The sequence below is a fragment of the Zeugodacus cucurbitae genome, chromosome X (assembly GCF_028554725.1).
Source record: "Zeugodacus cucurbitae isolate PBARC_wt_2022May chromosome X, idZeuCucr1.2, whole genome shotgun sequence".
In the NCBI taxonomy this organism is placed as follows: Eukaryota; Metazoa; Arthropoda; class Insecta; order Diptera; family Tephritidae; genus Zeugodacus; species Zeugodacus cucurbitae.
In genome coordinates, this window is record NC_071672.1 from 28,187,407 (window position 1) to 28,212,483 (window position 25,077).

At 40.2% G+C, this 25,077-nt stretch overlaps 2 protein-coding genes across 2 annotated transcripts; both read right to left on the reverse strand.

The window, feature by feature from the left end:
• Positions 1–12,489: 12,489 nt before the first annotated feature.
• LOC128922941 (uncharacterized) lies at positions 12,490–13,794 on the reverse strand. The gene is made up of 3 exons (XM_054235371.1): positions 13,671–13,794; positions 13,422–13,594; positions 12,490–12,959 (listed from the first exon to the last, which is right to left on the reverse strand). The coding sequence occupies exons 1-3, from the start codon at positions 13,743–13,745 to the stop codon at positions 12,599–12,601; spliced, it is 609 nt and encodes a 202-aa protein (XP_054091346.1). The 5' UTR covers positions 13,746–13,794; the 3' UTR covers positions 12,490–12,598.
• A 5,216-nt stretch (positions 13,795–19,010) lies between these two features.
• LOC128922942 (uncharacterized) lies at positions 19,011–20,315 on the reverse strand. Its single transcript, XM_054235372.1, has 3 exons — positions 20,192–20,315; positions 19,943–20,115; positions 19,011–19,480 (listed from the first exon to the last, which is right to left on the reverse strand). The coding sequence occupies exons 1-3, from the start codon at positions 20,264–20,266 to the stop codon at positions 19,120–19,122; spliced, it is 609 nt and encodes a 202-aa protein (XP_054091347.1). The 5' UTR covers positions 20,267–20,315; the 3' UTR covers positions 19,011–19,119.
• Positions 20,316–25,077: the final 4,762 nt, after the last annotated feature.

Below are 25,077 nucleotides of genomic sequence, written 5' to 3' on the forward strand. Positions count from 1 at the left end.
TTGCATCCCTACTCAGGATATAGATTTGAGTACTTACAAGGGGCTGGGTTCAAAACACATTTTTGTCTTTTCGTCTCACGAGTGTTATTCAATCTGCATTCATAAATTCAGATTTTTATATGGCAAAAACTACTATTAACCCATTAACGCGCAAACCGAAACCACGCATGTCAATTAATTTTAGTTGTTATTTATTATGTCATAAGAAGTAGAATATGTAGTTTACAAAAACAAATTTAAAAAATTGTATTTACTTGTTGAGTTATAGGGGTGTAGACAATTGTGTCTATGGGCGCATTAGTGGTGAAATTGTGCAAAACAACGTCGTTCAAGGCATAACGTCGGTTATGAAAAATAAAGCACCGTAATGGGTTTGAAATACACTCTGGATTATAACCGTCGTTTTTGCGCTTAAATCCTAATATTTCTGATGACCTTAACGCACTTTTACATTTCCCACCCCTACTTTTTTCCTCTTATTGACACCCGGTACATGCTAACTGACTGGTCGATTTGATCGACGCCGCCCATAGACTTGTTATAATCCAACAACATTCTGGGTATATGTATCAACATCTATTTTTTGCTTCTTCATGGTACACCACCTCTCTACTTTTCCAAGAGGTTCTATATAGTAATTTTTCTGCAGACAGGCTCTTCAGCATCTCTTTTCACTTGTGCATTACGTGACTGCAAATAGACTCATTCTCGCTATCATCCCAGTCTCATACACTTGGGTGACGGGAAATTACCTCCAGAGTACCAGGCGCATCTTTCGGAAAAATGAACGAAACTGAATAATTTTCATTACTACCTCTTCCTTCCTCTTCATAACTTACAATACCTAGATCTAGCGACACTATTACTAAATCATACTCTCCATCTTCAATTTCATCACCAGTTATGAATTCAACAGCTTCCTCAAGTCATAAACAGTTTTGTTTGCACGGAAATTTACATTTGGTTGTCATTATAAAGTTTTGTAAACACCAGTAAAATATGGTTACTTTTTATTCAGTTGCGCCCATAGTACACGCTTGTGTACAGCGCAATAGAAACAAACCTATTTCGAGATTGTTACATCAAATTGTCAGATTAACGATAATTCTCGCTAAGTGGTCAATCATACATTATATCTTAAAAATGGGAATGTTTAATTGTTTTTATCACGAAAAATATGCGAAAGTAACCCAACGGTGAGGTGACACGTAGAAGCAACATTTCAAACTAAAACAAAAAGCATTTATTTCCATAAAATTCGGAAAATTTTACATACTTATAATTGCATGGCCTAATAAGCTTTTAAAAAAATAACATACATTTAAAAATTATTTTACTTGACTTTACGAAATCGTGTCAACAACAGCTGTACACAAGCGCGTACAGCAGGCGGTAATGGGTTAATTTAACTGTGCAGCTTCTTTAAGAAGTTTTGCGCTTTAGACACATAACACCCATATATGCAGTGTCGTAGTACTTTTCATGCGCATGAGTGGAATATATAAAGCAATATTATATGAAATATGCTGTAGTGGCGTAGAGCCAACAAATTGCAACCCTTCTTTTAAAGTCGTTAATATGAAATACAAGTGAATTATTTGACACGTTGCAATATACGTAACAAGCCTTTCTCATACAGCTATTGCTTCTGTTCACGGCAGCTTTTTAAATGAAGAGTTGCACTTAAATAATAATAAATAATAAATTAACGTTATATAACATTAAATTTGAAAATTTAGTAAATTTGATTATGTTAATTTTAAATTGATTGATTATAATAATTACCTGCTAGTATTTTTGGATTGTGTCAGAAAAATAAACTCAGTATTAACTTTAAGTATAGAAATAGGATACTCTAAAGTAAACATATACGTAGACAGTCAAGCGACAATCAAGGCAATATCCTCCTTCAGCATATCGACCAAAAGTGTCTTGAGTGGTAGGACAGCGGTGGATGATGTCGCCAGAAATAGGCGACTTCAATTCTACGGTAGTGATCGAGATTGCCAAACGAGGCGTAAGACTGTCATCCGAAAACATGATGAACGTAGATAAACCCCTGTAGATAAACACTGTCTATATGATGATCTAGACAGAAGCTTGGTAAAAAAGTTTAAAGCGCGCTGGAAGAATGTACCGGGATGCAAAACCACGAAAATTATGTGCAAGGCGGTAGATAAGAAGTACACGAAATTTCTATTGGCGCTCGATAGAGGCAAATGTAGGAATATGGTCGGCATACTCACTGGTCACTGTCTTGTGGCGGCAAGATGGGGCTGATAGATCGCGAGGATTGCAGGAAATGTCAAGAGCAACGCACCAAAGGGAACAATGGAGCACCTCTTCTGTGAATGTCCTGCATTATCAAGAAAACGGCTTCAGCATTAACACATTACGTTAATCTGGAAGAGATTTCGTTGGTGAAGCCACAAAACCTTTTGAAATTCGCAACAAGCGCAGGCATCCTAAAGGATGATTACTTCTCATTAACTAAGTGACGGCACTCCATCTGGTATCGCAAAGGACCAAAAATGGTGTATGTGTGGCTTTTAAGCCTACCAGAATAACCTAACCTAACCTTAAGTATAGAAAACACATCACACACTTTTTAAAGTGAATTGTTAACTAACTGTAGGTAAAAGAATTAATAAAAAAAAACAAAAATATATTTTATATATAAAGCGTTTACTTTCACGAGAGTATACAGCAAAGAAAAACAATATCGTATGCATTCGTATGTACTCGTAAATTTGCAACATACTTGTAGTGAAAACAACTTTACTTTACAACTGAATTTTTATACTCTCGCAACAAAGTTGCTAAGAGAGTATTATAGTTTTGTTCACATAACGGTTGTTTGCAACACCCAAAACTAAACGAGTTAGATATAGAGTTATATATACCAAAGTGATCAGGGCGCCGAGGCGAGATATCTTGATGAAACTTGGCACACTTGTTTCTTGGCACCATAGAAAGGTTGCTTTCGAAAATGGGCAAAATCGGACCACTGCCACGCCCACAAAATGGCCGAAAACTAGGGATGCAAACGATGTATTGATGTTTTTGAAACATCGATGTTTTCGTCAAAAAGAATCGATGTTAGCCATCGATGACTCGAGTCTAAAAACATCGATGCATCGATGTCACATTTAACGATGTTTTATGTCGATGTTTTATATAAAAATTTGACTTCACACCTTCACACTTTTTCGGGTAATAACTTGAAACCCTCTATTTGGATACGCTTTATTACATTGGAATTCGATTTTTGTAAAATACGGAGAATTCGTTAAGGAAATGTGCGCTTGGACAATACTGCGGTTACTTTTATGATTTATTTATACAATTTAATTCTGGCGTAGGCTACTGCGTTAGACAGAGATTCAAATTACTGCATTTTAAAGAAGCAATGGCTAAAAAAAACCTTTTTTGGTTCATATAAAATTCAAAGAATCGCGCGGAATCTTCGGATGAGTGTGACACAGAATATTCGTTTGATATTTGGAACCAGAATTTGAACCATTTGGTCCACCAAAAGGTGAAATGTAACCTGTCAAATTTATCTACAATTACAGTGACGGAAGGTTGAAGAGAAAATTTATCTCGGCTGTTACACCTACCAATCAGAAGCCAATAGAGTTTGGGTTGACATGAATACTGTGTTTCCGGAGTTGTATAAATAGGCTTATAAATATTTACACATTGTGACCACTTCAGTGCCGAGTAAACGACCGTTTTCTAAACGCCCTGGGCAACTATCACGCAGAAGTAAAATCGAAAAGAAATTACAGTGAAAAAACTTTCCATGTCGTTGTTTTGAAATTCTGTTATTTGTTGAGAAAAAATTTTAACAGAGATATAATGTTAAGTGAAATAAAATGTATCAACTTAAGACGTACTACATTTCATTTATTTATGCTTCTTCTTCTGTATCCTAAAAGCTAATTTCTCACTAAATTTAAAATAAGTTAAAAAAGTTCAAAAATACATCGATGTTTCGATGTATCGATGTTTTTGATTTCGATGGGTTTTGAAGAAACATCGATACAACGAACCATCGATGTTTCACTTCACGATGTTTGCATCCCTACCGAAAACACATAAAGTGCCATAACTAAGCCATAAATAAAGCTATGGAAATAAAATTTGGTACAAAGGATCACACTATGAAGGGGCATATTTGGATGTAAGTTTTTTGTGGAAGAGGGCGTGGCCCCGCCCCCAAATAGGTTTTTTGTACACATCTCGCAACCCAATGAAGCTATTTAAACCAAACTTTCTGCAGTCTTTTTTTAGCCACTTCTTAACTTCTTAAGTCCAAAAATTAAAAAAATCGGATAATAACCACGCCCATCTCCCATACAAAGGTTAGGTTGAAAATTACTAAAAGTGCGTTAACTCACTAACGAAACACGCCAGAAAAACAAAATTTTACAGAATAAATATCAGAAAGAAGCTGCGCTCAAAGTTTTTTACAAAATGGAAAATGGGCGTGGTATCGCCCACTTATGGGTCAAAAAGCATATCTCAGGAACTACTCGACAGATTTCAATGAAATTCGGTATATAATGTTTTCTTGACACCCTGACAACACGGGTGGAAAATGGGCGAAATAGGTTCACAACCACGAGTACTTTCCTTATAACTCAATTTTGAATTCCATCTTATTCCTTCACTTTATAATGTAAACATATGGAACCAATGAAGATAGCGGAATAAAACTTTACACAAATAGTGCATATCATCTCTGGCTTCACTTGTGAAAAAATTGTCGAAAACGGACTATAACTATTCAAGGCCCCAGACATCGAACATGTTGAACTCATCGCCTAAGGGTAAATTTTAACAGAAAATATGAGTAAATCTCTCAGATATCTGAATTTAATTCACAGGTAATCTTTTTCTTCTAATAGTCTGTCTCTGTACCAGAAATGGTTAAAATCAGGTCATAACTTCCCATAGCTCTCATATAGCTAATTACAGGATTTTCAAAAATACGATGGGCTTAATAGCTTATAAATCGGGTAATATATGAAATTTCTTAGCAAAATTAAATGAGCATATAACCTTAGATATAATGAATGTTGGTTATGAAAATGAGTTTAATCGGCTCAGGAATTACCTCAGCCTATATACCATATATGATGGTTTTCGTTTTTCTATTGGACTTCATACCGAATATGTAGGTCAAGTTGTGTGTTATCTTAATAAAAATATAGCAACAAATTGCGAGAGTATATATAAAATGTTCGGTTGCACCCGAACTTAGCCTTTCCTTACTTGTTGACCTAATTTTACCCACCACTCACAATTATTTTGGTCAAATATTCGCCATATATTGGCTCGAAAAAAATAGTTATAATACAAATATAAAAAATCCTTCGTTCATTAACTAGATAATGTTATTTCAAAGATGTGTGCAAAATTTTAACAAAATCGCATCATAACGAGAAATTGGGTCCACCTACTTGAAAAATTTACTTTTGAGATAAACGCGTTTAAAGTTTTACATTCATACTGACGTGGCCTGATGGGAGGAACTTCCAAAGTGTATATCTCTTATAATTTTACTCGCATTGATTTGATATTTTTAGTTAATATTTAAAAAAGAAATGTTTTTCAAATTTTGAAATTTGGAAACCCACCTAACCTCTTAAAGCAGTCTGCTTTAGAAGCCGAAAAAAACGTTTTTTTAGCAATTTTTTTTGAAAGGGAAGGAAGAAGAAATAGATGATAATTTAATACTGAAGCTAGATCACTTTTTTTTTGATCGGACATATATGTATTATTTTTGCTATCGCCGGCACCGTTTTCTAACACTTGTGAAAATGAAAACGCGTTTTAATGGTCTGCCTGAGCATTCGCACCTGCTCGACGCTCGGCCACTAAAACTGCTCTAGCTTCGAAAAAATGTCGAATTGGCCTCTGGAATTTTAAAGACATATTCTTGGATAGTTTTGGAAGATATTTAAAACAAAACAAAAAAAATGATTTTTTGAAGCCTGTAAAGCAGACTACTGCCTTAAATTAAACAACTGTTAAATACAAAAACAAAATCGTTATATAATTGTTGTAAATTTCACATTTTTATGCTTAACACTATTATAAACATTATAACATAAAAGTTTATGCCATCCTCATAAATTTTATAATTACTTTTATTATGTGCTAGAAATGATAAATTATGTATTATGTACAATAGTTATTTCGGAAATACCTTTCTGTTTAGTCCAAACAAATACTCCTCTGCATCACCCTCCAAAAAGTAATAGAAGTAATGCAGAGGAGAACAACCATCCCAACTTCATTTATCACCGATCACCCTTTACACAATAACATAGAGAAAAATAGAAGAAAGTGAACAAGTAAAACAACATGAACCCAAAACCCGCGCTTTTCATCATCACATCAGAAAGAGAAACCACAGCTTTTCCCAATAAACCAAATTTATAACGTGAAAACTCAATCCCAATAACTTTTCTTTCAAACGGAATCGGCCTCATCGTCGACTTAACTCGAAGGATGCCAGCATTGTTGTTCACTTTATTATATAAAATTTGATAACCACATTGCAATTTTAAACATTTTTAGAGGTCTCACATTTCATTGCAATTTTAATTACGTCGAACTCTGAGCGTTCCCAACACCTTCATAATAAGAAAGAAAGACAACGGACACCAAAGACTAGAGGTCGTAATAAAGTTTTAGCTCGTTGCTAATAAATAAATAATTTCATGTTCGATTTTTTCTCATTTTACTTTTTTTTTTAATGAATCCACGCAAGATACGGGAAAGTATGTATGGGCGAGTTTGTATAAGTGTGTAAAAACTTATAACTTAACAAGTAAGGAAGGGCTAAGTTCGGGTGTAATCGAACATTTTATACTCTAGCAATTTATTTATTTAACTTTATTTATATTATATAATACACAATTTGACCCACATATTCGTCATATATATTGTATAAAGTCCATTGAAAGTTGGAAACCATAATACTAGGTTAGAAGCATCGAGGTCCTTTTGTTCGATATATGGGGCCTTAAAAACCTATATTCCGATTTCGGCGATTTTTAGAATGGGGCTGCCACACTATAAACATAGTATTTGTGCAAAGTTCTGCACCGATATCTTCACTAGTGCTTACTTTCTATATTGTAAAGTAAACGATTCAGATCGTCTTCAAAGTTCTAGTATATAGGAAGTAGACGTTGTTGTGAAGCGATTTGGCGTATTTTCACAACATATCATTGGGATGTAAGGAATCTATTACAAACCAAGTTTTATTGAAATCGGTCGAGTAGTTCCTGAGATATGGTTTTTGACCCATAAGTGGGCGACGCCACGCCCATTTTCCATTTTGTAAAAAAATCTGAGTGCAGCTTCCATCTGCCATTTCTTATGTGAAATTTAGTGTTTCTGACGCTTTTCGTTAGTGAGTAAACCCACTTTTAGTTATTTTCAACCTAACATTTGTATGGGAGGTGGGCGTGGTTATTATCCGATTTCTTTAATTTTTGGACTGTATTAAGAAGTGGCTAAAAAAACGACTGGGGGATGGGGTCATATGTAGAAGTTCATGCAAGTGAGGAAAGTTTCTAATTGCCATTCACTTGGGAGTGGCCAGGAACGATTTTTTTGCACATGACTCAAGCAGCTCACGACTTCCGGTTTTAGACCAAGTATCCCCTGGGTAGCTAACAGACATCCGTTTGGAGGCGAGCTAAAGTGAGAAGGCGAAGCCCGCTTATGCGGTTGTGCGTAGGGCCACCACATAAAAAAATCTCCCCAATGAAAAGAAACACAGAGCCCTTTCGATGACGACTCCTGCAAACGTTTTAAGGATAATAATTTAAGGGCATGCACCTGGAATGTCCGGACCCTTAATTAGGAAGGTGCCTCTGCCCAGCTGGTTGATGTCCTCATACAACTAAAGGCTGACATCACCACCGTCCAAGAAGTGCGATGGACGGGACAAGGACGGAAGAAGGTGGGTTCTTGTGACATCTACTACGTCGGCCATATAAAGGAGCGCAAATTTGGTGTTGAATTTGTGGTGGGAGAGAAACTACGTCGCCGAGTCCTGGCATCCACCCCGGTGGAGCGAGGTTCTTCAACATATCGCTGATTTGCGCCTACGCCCCAACGGAAGAGAAGAACGATGTGACCAAAGATGCTTTCTATGAGCACCTAGAATGCACCTATGAGCGCTGCCCCCGCCACGATGTCAAAATCGTGCTTGGTGATTTTAACGCCAGGGTGGGTAAAGAAGGTGTCTTTGGCACAACAGTCGGAAAATTCAGCCTCCATGACGTAACATCGCCAAACGGCCTGAGGCTGATCGACTTCGCTGGGGCCCGAAATATGGCTGTCTGTAGTACCAGATTCCAGCATAAAAAAATTCATCAAGCAACCTGATCGAAACACGCGCAATCAAATCGATCACGTTGTGATAGACGGAAGACATGTCTCCTGTGTTTTAGACGTGCGTACGGTCCGAGGACCAAACATTGACTCGGACCATTATCTGGTAGCAACAAAGATACGCACTCGCCTCTGTGCAGCAAAGAACGCCCGTCAACAAGCACAAGGAAGGTTCGACGTCGAAAAGCTACAATCACAACCAACAGCCGAACGATTTTCTACTCGACTTGCACTCTTGCTCTCTGAGAGCACTCATCAGCATCTCGATATAAGGGAGCTGTGGAACGGCATCTCAAACTCATTGCATACCGCTGCAGCCGAAACAATTGGTCTCCGGCAACGACAAAAAACCATTTGGTACGATGAGAATTGTCGTTCCGCAGTGGAGAGAAAACAGACTGCCTACCTCGCAACGTTGCGATCGACCACAACACGTTCGGGGTGGGATAGATATCGAGAACTGAAGAGGGAAGCGAGACGCATTTGCAGACGTAAAAAGAAAGAGGCCGAAATGCGTGAGTATGAAGAGCTTGAAAAGCTGGCCGACATGGGTAATGCTCGAAAATTTTATGAAAAGATAAGGCGATTTACAGAAGGTTTCAAAACCGGAGCATTATCATGTAGGAACCGAGGAGGTAATCTGGTAACGGATGTCCAGAGCATACTTGGATTATGGAGGAAACACTTCTCCGACCTGCTCAATGGCAGTGAAAGTACAACACCAGGAGATGGCGAACCCGATTCCCCAATCGATGACGATGGAATAGATTTTCCATTACCCGACCATGAAGAAATTCGAATAGCAAAGCAGCGGGGGCCGATAGATTACCGGCCGAGCTATTCAAATACGGCGGCGAAGAACTGATAAGGTGCATGCATCAGCTTCTTTGTAGAATATGGTCGGAAGAAAGCATGCCTAGCGATTGGAATCTTAGTGTGCTCTGCCCAATCCATAAGAAGGGAGACCCCACAATCTGCGCCAACTACCGTGGTATAAGTCTCCTCAATATCACATATAAGGTTTTGTCGAGCGTATTGTGTGAAAGACTAAAGCCCACCGTCAACGAAATTAATTGGACCTTATCAGTGTGGCTTTAGACCTGGAAAATGTACAATGGACCAGATGTTCACAATGCGCCAAATCTTAAAGCTGCCTTCGATAGCACGAAAAGGAGCTGCCTTTATGCCGCGATGTCTGAATTTGGTATCCCTGCAAAACTAATACGGCTATGTAAGCTGACGTTGAGCAACACCAAAAGCTCCGTCAGGATCGGGAAGGACCTCTCCGAGCCGTTCGATACCAAACGAGGCAAATAATACGAGCTGCAGAGCTAAATAGAGAAGGTACAATCTTCTACAAGAGTGTACAGCTCCTGGCGTATACCGATGATATTGATATCATCGGAAGCAACAACCGCGCCGTTTGTTCTGCGTTTTCCAGACTAGATAAAGAAGCGAAGCGTATGGGTCTGGTGGTGAATGAGGACAAGACGAAATATCTCCTGTCATCAAACAAACAGTCAGCGCACTCGCGTCTTGGCTCCCACGTCACTGTTGATAGTCATAACTTTGAAGTTGTAGATAATTTCGTTTATCTGGGAACCAGCATTAACAACACCAACAATGTCAGCCTTGAAATCCAACGCAGAATCACTCTTGCCAACAGGTGCTACTTTGGACTGAGTAGGCAATTGAAAAGTAAAGTCCTCTCTCGACGAACCAAAATCAAACTCCATAAGTCGCTCATTATTCCCGTCCTGATGTATGGCGCTGAAGCGTGGACGATGACAACATCCGATGAGACGACTCTTGGGGTTTTCGAGAGAAGGGTTTTGCGCAAAATTTATGGTCCTCTGAACATTGGCAACGGCGAATACCGCAGACGATGGAACGATAAGCTGTACGATTTATACGACGACATTGACATATTTCAGCGAATAAAAAGACAGCGGCTACTCTGGCTAGGTCATGTTGTACGGATGGAAGAAAACACTCCAGCTCTGAAAGTATTCGATGCAGTACCCGCTGGGGGAAGCCGCGGAAGAGGACGACCTCCACTCCGGTGGAAAGACCAAGTGCAAAGTGACCTGGCTTCACTTGGTGAAGCAGTTGGCGCCAAAAAGAAAAAAGGAGGAATGAGTGGCGCGCTCTGGTGGATTCGGCTATAATCGCTTAAAGCGGTTCCTACGCCAAATATATATATATATATATATAAAAACGACTGCAGAAAGTTTGGTTTATACAGCTCTATTGGTTTCCGAGATATGTACAAAAAACCTATTTGGGGGCGGGGCCACGCCCACTTCCCCAAAACAATTACATCCAAATATGCCCTTCCAAGTGCGATCCTTTGTTCCAAATTTTACTTTTATAACTTTATTTATGGCTCAGTTATGACACTTTATGTGTTGTCGGTTTTCGCCATTTTGTGGGCGTGGCAGTGGTCCGATTTTGCTCATTTTCGAAAGCAACCTTCCTATGGTGCAAAGAAATAAGTGTGCCAAGTTTCATCAAGATATTTTAATTTTTACTCAAGTTACAGCTTGCACAGGCGGACGGACAGACATTCGGATTTGAACTCCACTCTTCACCCTGATCACTTTGGTATATATAACCCCATATCTAACTCGTTTAGTTTTGGGTGTTACAAACAACCGTTATGTGAACAAAACTAGCAACTGAACTTTTTTGCTAGCAACTTTGTTGCGAGAGTATAAAAAATTTTTGTTTAAACCCATGCGAAGTCGGAGCGGTCTGCTAGTTTTTAAATAAAAGAATTATAAACAACTAAGGAAAGGCTAAGTTCGGGTGCAACCGAACATTTTTTACTCTCGCAATTTATTGATATATTTTTATTAAGATAACACACAATTTGACCCAATTTGAAAATCCTATAATTATAGGATTTTATATATACCTAATTAGGTATATGAGAGGTAGGGGAAGTTACACTATTAAAAGAAAAATATTTCCTATAAATTATATTAAGATACCTGAGAGATTTACCAAAATTTTCGGTGAAAAATTACCATGCGGCACTGAATTCTTCATATTCGGTATTCGGGGCTTTGAAAAGTTATAGTCCGATTTCGACAATTTTTTCACAATTTCATTTTTTCCTTATGTATATATTATAAAATGAAGGAATAAGATGGAGTTAAAAATTGAGTTTCATGGGAAGTTGTCGTGGTTGTGAGCCGATTTCATCCATTTTCCACAAGTGTCATCAGGGTGCCAAGAAAATAATATATACCGAATTTCATTCGAATCGGTCGAGTAGTTCTGTAAAATTTAGTAATTTTCAACCTAATTTTTGTATGGGAGGTGGGCGTGGTTATTATCCGATTTCAACTATTTTCATGGTGTGTGCCCCACCGTAAGAGAAACCACTGCAGAAAGTTTGGTTTATATAGCTTTATAGGTTTACGAGATATATAAAAATAACCGATATGGGGGCGGCGCCACGCCCACTTCCACAAAAAAATTGCATCCAAATATGCCCCTTCCTAGTGCGATTCTTTGTTCCAAATTTTACTTTTATAACTTTATTTATGGCTCAGTTATGACACTTTATATGTTTTCCGTTTTCGCCATTTTGTGGGTGTGGCAGTGGTCCGATTATGCAACCCTCTGACGGTCCCAAGGAACATGTGTTCCAAGTTTCATCAAGATATCTCAATTTTTACTCAAGTTATCGTTGCACGGACGGACGGAGGGACGGACGGACAGACAGACAGACAGGATTTTGACTCGTCTCGTCACCCTGATCATTTTGATATATATAACCCTATATCTACCTCGTTTAGTTTTATGACTTACAAACAACCGTTATGTGAACAAACTATAATACTATCTTAGCAACTTTGTTGCGAGAGTATAAAAATTAATATACACTTGAACTTCCATAACTCGAAGTTCTAAATAACTCGAGCTCTTGAATTGTCAATATAATTCAAATTTCATACAAATTACCTTCCATAACTCGAAGGCTCTCTAGCGAGCAGTTTTTTTTTTTGTGTAGTGATTCAAGTTAGGAAAGTTCAACTTTATAATCATTAACACCATATATACATTCAAAAGCACTCCCAGTTCAAAAAGAACTTTCATTATTGTCAGTTTCCATTTCATTTTCACATTAGAATTACTTTAAACTTAACATGTATATACAGTGTTTAAATTAATTGATTATCGATTGGAGATATGGTTCCAGCAAGGTTTCCGTATGTTGAAAGTTGACTAATTCAGCTGCATCCGTATCGCTTTCATCGCCACAATCTGAATAGTTCTGCGCGCTCTCACTGGTACGAGTAACAGTACACCGTGAAGACGGCGTGGACACAGCACCCTCCGGATCAGCACGACAAGCAATGTGGATGTTTCGATCGTATTGTGAAAAATGTGGAGCTTCAGGAAATAAATTCACGTTATCAGTTACAGTTGCGTCCTTCTTAACATGCTCAGCATTAAAATGTAACTGTAACTGATAGCGAATATTGGCCTTTTCAAGTGCGCGTTTGCGCTGGAAATCATCTTCGACACTGTGAGTGAAAAAATATATTTGGTTACATTACTTATTAGGTAAGTAATTGTATAATAAATAAAATTTAAATAAATAATAATTGGAGCATTGAGGTTTGGAAGCGTGTGGTTTGGTCGGACGAGTTGAAAATTTAACGATTTTAGCAAGACGTTGTACCGTCCATTCCCGTTCTGCTTATAGGCACTAGGAGTTTTTGAGGGAAAGGTTTTGCGGAAGATGTATGGTCCTTTGAACATTGGCAACGGCGAATACTGCAGCCCATAGAACGACGTCTTTAGCGAATGAAAAGACAGTGGCTACGCTGGTAGTTATGTTGGCAGACCGGGTTTGGCCAATTGGCGCCAGTCAAACAGTCAAAAGAAAACATGAATGGCGCGCTGTTGATGACAGGACTATAACCACATAAGCGGTGTCTAAGCCAATAAAGAAGAATAAGACATGGTATGTTTGAAATATTTACCGCTTCATGGCTTCCAATTCAGTTTTTCGCTGCGCTTCTTTCAGTTTAACATCTTTTGCAAGCCGTTCAGCCAAACGTATTTTTTTAAGTCGGCGCATGGTACTTTGGAATGTAAATTGTTGCAACTTTTCAAGACCCGAAGCATCTTTTACAGGTACATTTGATTTTGGAGGCTACAAAAAGAATAACAGCAAATAAAAATTATTATTATTTCAATGGTATAGCCAAAAACCTTAGCATTCCACTGACCGTTAACTCATCCTGTAAGCTTTGATGCACTATTTTCTGGCATTGTTTGCACTGTTGCGGTTCACATTTCTGCATGGACGTTCTACATGTTTCCCTGTCGTTAAATATGATATGGATATGGGCTCCACAGAGGCTTTGGCTAGGCTACTCTGGCTAGGTCATGTTGTACGGGTGGAAGAAAACACTCCAGCTCTGAAAGTATTCGATGCAGTACCCGCTGGGGGAAGCCGCGGAAGAGGACGACCTCCACTCCGGTGGAAAGACCAAGTGCGAAGTGACCTGGCTTCACTTGGTGAAGCAGTTGGCGCCAAAAAGAAAAAAGGAGGAATGAGTGGCGCGCTCTGGTGGATTCGGCTATAATCGCTTAAAGCGGTTCCTACGCCAAATATATATATATATATATATAAACGACTGCAGAAAGTTTGGTTTATATAGCTCTATTGGTTTCCGAGATATGTACAAAAAACCTATTTGGGGGCGGGGCCACGCCCACTTCCCCAAAACAATTACATCCAAATATGCCCTTCCAAGTGCGATCCTTTGTTCCAAATTTTACTTTTATAACTTTATTTATGGCTCAGTTATGACACTTTATGTGTTGTCGGTTTTCGCCATTTTGTGGGCGTGGCAGTGGTCCGATTTTGCTCATTTTCGAAAGCAACCTTCCTATGGTGCAAAGAAATAAGTGTGCCAAGTTTCATCAAGATATTTTAATTTTTACTCAAGTTACAGCTTGCACAGACGGACGGACAGACATTCGGATTTGAACTCCACCCTTCACCCTGATCACTTTGGTATATATAACCCCATATCTAACTCGTTTAGTTTTGGGTGTTACAAACAACCGTTATGTGGTGATGTCGTCGGCCATATAAAGGAGCGCAAATTTGGTGTTGAATTTGTGGTGGGAGAGAAACTACGTCGCCGAGTCCTGGCATCCACCCCGGTGGAGCGAGGTTCTTCAACATATCGCTGATTTGCGCCTACGCCCCAACGGAAGAGAAGAACGATGTGACCAAAGATGCTTTCTATGAGCACCTAGAATGCACCTATGAGCGCTGCCCCCGCCACGATGTCAAAATCGTGCTTGGTGATTTTAACGCCAGGGTGGGTAAAGAAGGTGTCTTTGGCACAACAGTCGGAAAATTCAGCCTCCATGACGTAACATCGCCAAACGGCCTGAGGCTGATCGACTTCGCTGGGGCCCGAAATATGGCTGTCTGTAGTACCAGATTCCAGCATAAAAAAATTCATCAAGCAACCTGATCGAAACACGCGCAATCAAATCGATCACGTTGTGATAGACGGAAGACATGTCTCCAGTGTTTTAGACGTGCGTACGGTCCGAGGACCAAACATTGACTCGGACCATTATCTGGTAGCAACAAAGATACGCACTCGCCTCTGTGCAGCAAAGAACGCCCGTCAACAAGCACAAGGAAGGTTCGACGTCGAAAAGCTACAATCACAACCAACAGCCGAACGATTTTCTACTCGACTTGCACTCTTGCTCTCTGAGAGCACTCATCAGCATCTCGATATAAGGGAGCTGTGGAACGGCATCTCAAACTCATTGCATACCGCTGCAGCCGAAACAATTGGTCTCCGGCAACGACAAAAAACCATTTGGTACGATGAGAATTGTCGTTCCGCAGTGGAGAGAAAACAGACTGCCTACCTCGCAACGTTGCGATCGACCACAACACGTTCGGGGTGGGATAGATATCGAGAACTGAAGAGGGAAGCGAGACGCATTTGCAGACGTAAAAAGAAAGAGGCCGAAATGCGTGAGTATGAAGAGCTTGAAAAGCTGGCCGACATGGGTAATGCTCGAAAATTTTATGAAAAGATAAGGCGATTTACAGAAGGTTTCAAAACCGGAGCATTATCATGTAGGAACCGAGGAGGTAATCTGGTAACGGATGTCCAGAGCATACTTGGATTATGGAGGAAACACTTCTCCGACCTGCTCAATGGCAGTGAAAGTACAACACCAGGAGATGGCGAACCCGATTCCCCAATCGATGACGATGGAATAGATTTTCCATTACCCGACCATGAAGAAATTCGAATAGCAAAGCAGCGGGGGCCGATAGATTACCGGCCGAGCTATTCAAATACGGCGGCGAAGAACTGATAAGGTGCATGCATCAGCTTCTTTGTAGAATATGGTCGGAAGAAAGCATGCCTAGCGATTGGAATCTTAGTGTGCTCTGCCCAATCCATAAGAAGGGAGACCCCATAATCTGCGCCAACTACCGTGGTATAAGTCTCCTCAATATCACATATAAGGTTTTGTCGAGCGTATTGTGTGAAAGACTAAAGCCCACCGTCAACGAAATTAATTGGACCTTATCAATGTGGCTTTAGACCTGGAAAATGTACAATGGACCAGATGTTCACAATGCGCCAAATCTTAAAGCTGCCTTCGATAGCACGAAAAGGAGCTGCCTTTATGCCGCGATGTCTGAATTTGGTATCCCTGCAAAACTAATACGGCTATGTAAGCTGACGTTGAGCAACACCAAAAGCTCCGTCAGGATCGGGAAGGACCTCTCCGAGCCGTTCGATACCAAACGAGGCAAATAATACGAGCTGCAGAGCTAAATAGAGAAGGTACAATCTTCTACAAGAGTGTACAGCTCCTGGCGTATACCGATGATATTGATATCATCGGAAGCAACAACCGCGCCGTTTGTTCTGCGTTTTCCAGACTAGATAAAGAAGCGAAGCGTATGGGTCTGGTGGTGAATGAGGACAAGACGAAATATCTCCTGTCATCAAACAAACAGTCAGCGCACTCGCGTCTTGGCTCCCACGTCACTGTTGATAGTCATAACTTTGAAGTTGTAGATAATTTCGTTTATCTGGGAACCAGCATTAACAACACCAACAATGTCAGCCTTGAAATCCAACGCAGAATCACTCTTGCCAACAGGTGCTACTTTGGACTGAGTAGGCAATTGAAAAGTAAAGTCCTCTCTCGACGAACCAAAATCAAACTCCATAAGTCGCTCATTATTCCCGTCCTGATGTATGGCGCTGAAGCGTGGACGATGACAACATCCGATGAGACGACTCTTGGGGTTTTCGAGAGAAGGGTTTTGCGCAAAATTTATGGTCCTCTGAACATTGGCAACGGCGAATACCGCAGACGATGGAACGATAAGCTGTACGATTTATACGACGACATTGACATATTTCAGCGAATAAAAAGACAGCGGCTACTCTGGCTAGGTCATGTTGTACGGATGGAAGAAAACACTCCAGCTCTGAAAGTATTCGATGCAGTACCCGCTGGGGGAAGCCGCGGAAGAGGACGACCTCCACTCCGGTGGAAAGACCAAGTGCAAAGTGACCTGGCTTCACTTGGTGAAGCAGTTGGCGCCAAAAAGAAAAAAGGAGGAATGAGTGGCGCGCTCTGGTGGATTCGGCTATAATCGCTTAAAGCGGTTCCTACGCCAAATATATATATATATATATATAAAAACGACTGCAGAAAGTTTGGTTTATACAGCTCTATTGGTTTCCGAGATATGTACAAAAAACCTATTTGGGGGCGGGGCCACGCCCACTTCCCCAAAACAATTACATCCAAATATGCCCTTCCAAGTGCGATCCTTTGTTCCAAATTTTACTTTTATAACTTTATTTATGGCTCAGTTATGACACTTTATGTGTTGTCGGTTTTCGCCATTTTGTGGGCGTGGCAGTGGTCCGATTTTGCTCATTTTCGAAAGCAACCTTCCTATGGTGCAAAGAAATAAGTGTGCCAAGTTTCATCAAGATATTTTAATTTTTACTCAAGTTACAGCTTGCACAGGCGGACGGACAGACATTCGGATTTGAACTCCACTCTTCACCCTGATCACTTTGGTATATATAACCCCATATCTAACTCGTTTAGTTTTGGGTGTTACAAACAACCGTTATGTGAACAAAACTAGCAACTGAACTTTTTTGCTAGCAACTTTGTTGCGAGAGTATAAAAAATTTTTGTTTAAACCCATGCGAAGTCGGAGCGGTCTGCTAGTTTTTAAATAAAAGAATTATAAACAACTAAGGAAAGGCTAAGTTCGGGTGCAACCGAACATTTTTTACTCTCGCAATTTATTGATATATTTTTATTAAGATAACACACAATTTGACCCAATTTGAAAATCCTATAATTATAGGATTTTATATATACCTAATTAGGTATATGAGAGGTAGGGGAAGTTACACTATTAAAAGAAAAATATTTCCTATAAATTATATTAAGATACCTGAGAGATTTACCAAAATTTTCGGTGAAAAATTACCATGCGGCACTGAATTCTTCATATTCGGTATTCGGGGCTTTGAAAAGTTATAGTCCGATTTCGACAATTTTTTCACAATTTCATTTTTTCCTTATGTATATATTATAAAATGAAGGAATAAGATGGAGTTAAAAATTGAGTTTCATGGGAAGTTGTCGTGGTTGTGAGCCGATTTCATCCATTTTCCACAAGTGTCATCAGGGTGCCAAGAAAATAATATATACCGAATTTCATTCGAATCGGTCGAGTAGTTCTGTAAAATTTAGTAATTTTCAACCTAATTTTTGTATGGGAGGTGGGCGTGGTTATTATCCGATTTCAACTATTTTCATGGTGTGTGCCCCACCGTAAGAGAAACCACTGCAGAAAGTTTGGTTTATATAGCTTTATAGGTTTACGAGATATATAAAAATAACCGATATGGGGGCGGCGCCACGCCCACTTCCACAAAAAAATTGCATCCAAATATGCCCCTTCCTAGTGCGATTCTTTGTTCCAAATTTTACTTTTATAACTTTATTTATGGCTCAGTTATGACACTTTATATGTTTTCCGTTTTCGCCATTTTGTGGGTGTGGCAGTGGTCCGATTATGCAACCCTCTGACGGTCCCAAGGAACATGTGTTCCAAGTTTCATCAAGATATCTCAATTTTTACTCAAGTTATCGTTGCACGGACGGACGGAGGGACGGACGGACAGACAGACAGACAGGATTTTGACTCGTCTCGTCACCCTGATCATTTTGATATATATAACCCTATATCTACCTCGTTTAGTTTTATGACTTACAAACAACCGTTATGTGAACAAACTATAATACTATCTTAGCAACTTTGTTGCGAGAGTATAAAAATTAATATACACTTGAACTTCCATAACTCGAAGTTCTAAATAACTCGAGCTCTTGAATTGTCAATATAATTCAAATTTCATACAAATTACCTTCCATAACTCGAAGGCTCTCTAGCGAGCAGTTTTTTTTTTTGTGTAGTGATTCAAGTTAGGAAAGTTCAACTTTATAATCATTAACACCATATATACATTCAAAAGCACTCCCAGTTCAAAAAGAACTTTCATTATTGTCAGTTTCCATTTCATTTTCACATTAGAATTACTTTAAACTTAACATGTATATACAGTGTTTAAATTAATTGATTATCGATTGGAGATATGGTTCCAGCAAGGTTTCCGTATGTTGAAAGTTGACTAATTCAGCTGCATCCGTATCGCTTTCATCGCCACAATCTGAATAGTTCTGCGCGCTCTCACTGGTACGAGTAACAGTACACCGTGAAGACGGCGTGGACACAGCACCCTCCGGATCAGCACGACAAGCAATGTGGATGTTTCGATCGTATTGTGAAAAATGTGGAGCTTCAGGAAATAAATTCACGTTATCAGTTACAGTTGCGTCCTTCTTAACATGCTCAGCATTAAAATGTAACTGTAACTGATAGCGAATATTGGCCTTTTCAAGTGCGCGTTTGCGCTGGAAATCATCTTCGACACTGTGAGTGAAAAAATATATTTGGTTACATTACTTATTAGGTAAGTAATTGTATAATAAATAAAATTTAAATAAATAATAATTGGAGCATTGAGGTTTGGAAGCGTGTGGTTTGGTCGGACGAGTTGAAAATTTAACGATTTTAGCAAGACGTTGTACCGTCCATTCCCGTTCTGCTTATAGGCACTAGGAGTTTTTGAGGGAAAGGTTTTGCGGAAGATGTATGGTCCTTTGAACATTGGCAACGGCGAATACTGCAGCCCATAGAACGACGTCTTTAGCGAATGAAAAGACAGTGGCTACGCTGGTAGTTATGTTGGCAGACCGGGTTTGGCCAATTGGCGCCAGTCAAACAGTCAAAAGAAAACATGAATGGCGCGCTGTTGATGACAGGACTATAACCACATAAGCGGTGTCTAAGCCAATAAAGAAGAATAAGACATGGTATGTTTGAAATATTTACCGCTTCATGGCTTCCAATTCAGTTTTTCGCTGCGCTTCTTTCAGTTTAACATCTTTTGCAAGCCGTTCAGCCAAACGTATTTTTTTAAGTCGGCGCATGGTACTTTGGAATGTAAATTGTTGCAACTTTTCAAGACCCGAAGCATCTTTTACAGGTACATTTGATTTTGGAGGCTACAAAAAGAATAACAGCAAATAAAAATTATTATTATTTCAATGGTATAGCCAAAAACCTTAGCATTCCACTGACCGTTAACTCATCCTGTAAGCTTTGATGCACTATTTTCTGGCATTGTTTGCACTGTTGCGGTTCACATTTCTGCATGGACGTTCTACATGTTTCCCTGTCGTTAAATATGATATGGATATGGGCTCCACAGAGGCTTTGGCTAGGCTACTCTGGCTAGGTCATGTTGTACGGGTGGAAGAAAACACTCCAGCTCTGAAAGTATTCGATGCAGTACCCGCTGGGGGAAGCCGCGGAAGAGGACGACCTCCACTCCGGTGGAAAGACCAAGTGCGAAGTGACCTGGCTTCACTTGGTGAAGCAGTTGGCGCCAAAAAGAAAAAAGGAGGAATGAGTGGCGCGCTCTGGTGGATTCGGCTATAATCGCTTAAAGCGGTTCCTACGCCAAATATATATATATATATATATAAACGACTGCAGAAAGTTTGGTTTATATAGCTCTATTGGTTTCCGAGATATGTACAAAAAACCTATTTGGGGGCGGGGCCACGCCCACTTCCCCAAAACAATTACATCCAAATATGCCCTTCCAAGTGCGATCCTTTGTTCCAAATTTTACTTTTATAACTTTATTTATGGCTCAGTTATGACACTTTATGTGTTGTCGGTTTTCGCCATTTTGTGGGCGTGGCAGTGGTCCGATTTTGCTCATTTTCGAAAGCAACCTTCCTATGGTGCAAAGAAATAAGTGTGCCAAGTTTCATCAAGATATTTTAATTTTTACTCAAGTTACAGCTTGCACAGACGGACGGACAGACATTCGGATTTGAACTCCACCCTTCACCCTGATCACTTTGGTATATATAACCCCATATCTAACTCGTTTAGTTTTGGGTGTTACAAACAACCGTTATGTGGTGATGTCGTCGGCCATATAAAGGAGCGCAAATTTGGTGTTGAATTTGTGGTGGGAGAGAAACTACGTCGCCGAGTCCTGGCATCCACCCCGGTGGAGCGAGGTTCTTCAACATATCGCTGATTTGCGCCTACGCCCCAACGGAAGAGAAGAACGATGTGACCAAAGATGCTTTCTATGAGCACCTAGAATGCACCTATGAGCGCTGCCCCCGCCACGATGTCAAAATCGTGCTTGGTGATTTTAACGCCAGGGTGGGTAAAGAAGGTGTCTTTGGCACAACAGTCGGAAAATTCAGCCTCCATGACGTAACATCGCCAAACGGCCTGAGGCTGATCGACTTCGCTGGGGCCCGAAATATGGCTGTCTGTAGTACCAGATTCCAGCATAAAAAAATTCATCAAGCAACCTGATCGAAACACGCGCAATCAAATCGATCACGTTGTGATAGACGGAAGACATGTCTCCAGTGTTTTAGACGTGCGTACGGTCCGAGGACCAAACATTGACTCGGACCATTATCTGGTAGCAACAAAGATACGCACTCGCCTCTGTGCAGCAAAGAACGCCCGTCAACAAGCACAAGGAAGGTTCGACGTCGAAAAGCTACAATCACAACCAACAGCCGAACGATTTTCTACTCGACTTGCACTCTTGCTCTCTGAGAGCACTCATCAGCATCTCGATATAAGGGAGCTGTGGAACGGCATCTCAAACTCATTGCATACCGCTGCAGCCGAAACAATTGGTCTCCGGCAACGACAAAAAACCATTTGGTACGATGAGAATTGTCGTTCCGCAGTGGAGAGAAAACAGACTGCCTACCTCGCAACGTTGCGATCGACCACAACACGTTCGGGGTGGGATAGATATCGAGAACTGAAGAGGGAAGCGAGACGCATTTGCAGACGTAAAAAGAAAGAGGCCGAAATGCGTGAGTATGAAGAGCTTGAAAAGCTGGCCGACATGGGTAATGCTCGAAAATTTTATGAAAAGATAAGGCGATTTACAGAAGGTTTCAAAACCGGAGCATTATCATGTAGGAACCGAGGAGGTAATCTGGTAACGGATGTCCAGAGCATACTTGGATTATGGAGGAAACACTTCTCCGACCTGCTCAATGGCAGTGAAAGTACAACACCAGGAGATGGCGAACCCGATTCCCCAATCGATGACGATGGAATAGATTTTCCATTACCCGACCATGAAGAAATTCGAATAGCAAAGCAGCGGGGGCCGATAGATTACCGGCCGAGCTATTCAAATACGGCGGCGAAGAACTGATAAGGTGCATGCATCAGCTTCTTTGTAGAATATGGTCGGAAGAAAGCATGCCTAGCGATTGGAATCTTAGTGTGCTCTGCCCAATCCATAAGAAGGGAGACCCCATAATCTGCGCCAACTACCGTGGTATAAGTCTCCTCAATATCACATATAAGGTTTTGTCGAGCGTATTGTGTGAAAGACTAAAGCCCACCGTCAACGAAATTAATTGGACCTTATCAATGTGGCTTTAGACCTGGAAAATGTACAATGGACCAGATGTTCACAATGCGCCAAATCTTAAAGCTGCCTTCGATAGCACGAAAAGGAGCTGCCTTTATGCCGCGATGTCTGAATTTGGTATCCCTGCAAAACTAATACGGCTATGTAAGCTGACGTTGAGCAACACCAAAAGCTCCGTCAGGATCGGGAAGGACCTCTCCGAGCCGTTCGATACCAAACGAGGCAAATAATACGAGCTGCAGAGCTAAATAGAGAAGGTACAATCTTCTACAAGAGTGTACAGCTCCTGGCGTATACCGATGATATTGATATCATCGGAAGCAACAACCGCGCCGTTTGTTCTGCGTTTTCCAGACTAGATAAAGAAGCGAAGCGTATGGGTCTGGTGGTGAATGAGGACAAGACGAAATATCTCCTGTCATCAAACAAACAGTCAGCGCACTCGCGTCTTGGCTCCCACGTCACTGTTGATAGTCATAACTTTGAAGTTGTAGATAATTTCGTTTATCTGGGAACCAGCATTAACAACACCAACAATGTCAGCCTTGAAATCCAACGCAGAATCACTCTTGCCAACAGGTGCTACTTTGGACTGAGTAGGCAATTGAAAAGTAAAGTCCTCTCTCGACGAACCAAAATCAAACTCCATAAGTCGCTCATTATTCCCGTCCTGATGTATGGCGCTGAAGCGTGGACGATGACAACATCCGATGAGACGACTCTTGGGGTTTTCGAGAGAAGGGTTTTGCGCAAAATTTATGGTCCTCTGAACATTGGCAACGGCGAATACCGCAGACGATGGAACGATAAGCTGTACGATTTATACGACGACATTGACATATTTCAGCGAATAAAAAGACAGCGGCTACTCTGGCTAGGTCATGTTGTACGGATGGAAGAAAACACTCCAGCTCTGAAAGTATTCGATGCAGTACCCGCTGGGGGAAGCCGCGGAAGAGGACGACCTCCACTCCGGTGGAAAGACCAAGTGCAAAGTGACCTGGCTTCACTTGGTGAAGCAGTTGGCGCCAAAAAGAAAAAAGGAGGAATGAGTGGCGCGCTCTGGTGGATTCGGCTATAATCGCTTAAAGCGGTTCCTACGCCAAATATATATATATATATATAAAAACGACTACAGAAAGTTTGGTTTATATAGCTCTATTGGTTTCCGAGATATGTACAAAAAACCTATTTGGGGGCGGGGCCACGCCCACTTCCCCAAAACAATTACATCCAAATATGCCCTTCCAAGTGCGATCCTTTGTTCCAAATTTTACTTTTATAACTTTATTTATGGCTCAGTTATGACACTTTATGTGTTGTCGGTTTTCGCCATTTTGTGGGCGTGGCAGTGGTCCGATTTTGCTCATTTTCGAAAGCAACCTTCCTATGGTGCAAAGAAATAAGTGTGCCAAGTTTCATCAAGATATTTTAATTTTTACTCAAGTTACAGCTTGCACAGACGGACGGACAGACATTCGGATTTGAACTCCACTCTTCACCCTGATCACTTTGGTATATATAACCCCATATCTAACTCGTTTAGTTTTGGGTGTTACAAACAACCGTTATGTGAACAAAACTAGCAACTGAACTTTTTTGCTAGCAACTTTGTTGCGAGAGTATAAAAAATTTTTGTTTAAACCCATGCGAAGTCGGAGCGGTCTGCTAGTTTTTAAATAAAAGAATTATAAACAACTAAGGAAAGGCTAAGTTCGGGTGCAACCGAACATTTTTTACTCTCGCAATTTATTGATATATTTTTATTAAGATAACACACAATTTGACCCAATTTGAAAATCCTATAATTATAGGATTTTATATATACCTAATTAGGTATATGAGAGGTAGGGGAAGTTACACTATTAAAAGAAAAATATTTCCTATAAATTATATTAAGATACCTGAGAGATTTACCAAAATTTTCGGTGAAAAATTACCATGCGGCACTGAATTCTTCATATTCGGTATTCGGGGCTTTGAAAAGTTATAGTCCGATTTCGACAATTTTTTCACAATTTCATTTTTTCCTTATGTATATATTATAAAATGAAGGAATAAGATGGAGTTAAAAATTGAGTTTCATGGGAAGTTGTCGTGGTTGTGAGCCGATTTCATCCATTTTCCACAAGTGTCATCAGGGTGCCAAGAAAATAATATATACCGAATTTCATTCGAATCGGTCGAGTAGTTCTGTAAAATTTAGTAATTTTCAACCTAATTTTTGTATGGGAGGTGGGCGTGGTTATTATCCGATTTCAACTATTTTCATGGTGTGTGCCCCACCGTAAGAGAAACCACTGCAGAAAGTTTGGTTTATATAGCTTTATAGGTTTACGAGATATATAAAAATAACCGATATGGGGGCGGCGCCACGCCCACTTCCACAAAAAAATTGCATCCAAATATGCCCCTTCCTAGTGCGATTCTTTGTTCCAAATTTTACTTTTATAACTTTATTTATGGCTCAGTTATGACACTTTATATGTTTTCCGTTTTCGCCATTTTGTGGGTGTGGCAGTGGTCC

What these genes read in the sequence shown, in the direction of transcription:
- LOC128922942 (XM_054235372.1), bottom strand. Translation starts at nt 20,266, where the DNA reads ATGCAGAAATGTGAACCGCAACAGTGCAAACAATGCCAGAAAATAGTG. An exon ending in GCTTACAGGATGAGTTAACG is followed by an intron (nt 20,116 to 20,191) that starts GTCAGTGGAATG and finishes TTCTTTTTGTAG; the next exon opens with CCTCCAAAATCAAATGTACC. An exon ending in GAATTGGAAGCCATGAAGCG is followed by an intron (nt 19,481 to 19,942) that starts GTAAATATTTCA and finishes TTTCACTCACAG; the next exon opens with TGTCGAAGATGATTTCCAGC.
- LOC128922941 (XM_054235371.1), bottom strand. Translation starts at nt 13,745, where the DNA reads ATGCAGAAATGTGAACCGCAACAGTGCAAACAATGCCAGAAAATAGTG. An exon ending in GCTTACAGGATGAGTTAACG is followed by an intron (nt 13,595 to 13,670) that starts GTCAGTGGAATG and finishes TTCTTTTTGTAG; the next exon opens with CCTCCAAAATCAAATGTACC. An exon ending in GAATTGGAAGCCATGAAGCG is followed by an intron (nt 12,960 to 13,421) that starts GTAAATATTTCA and finishes TTTCACTCACAG; the next exon opens with TGTCGAAGATGATTTCCAGC.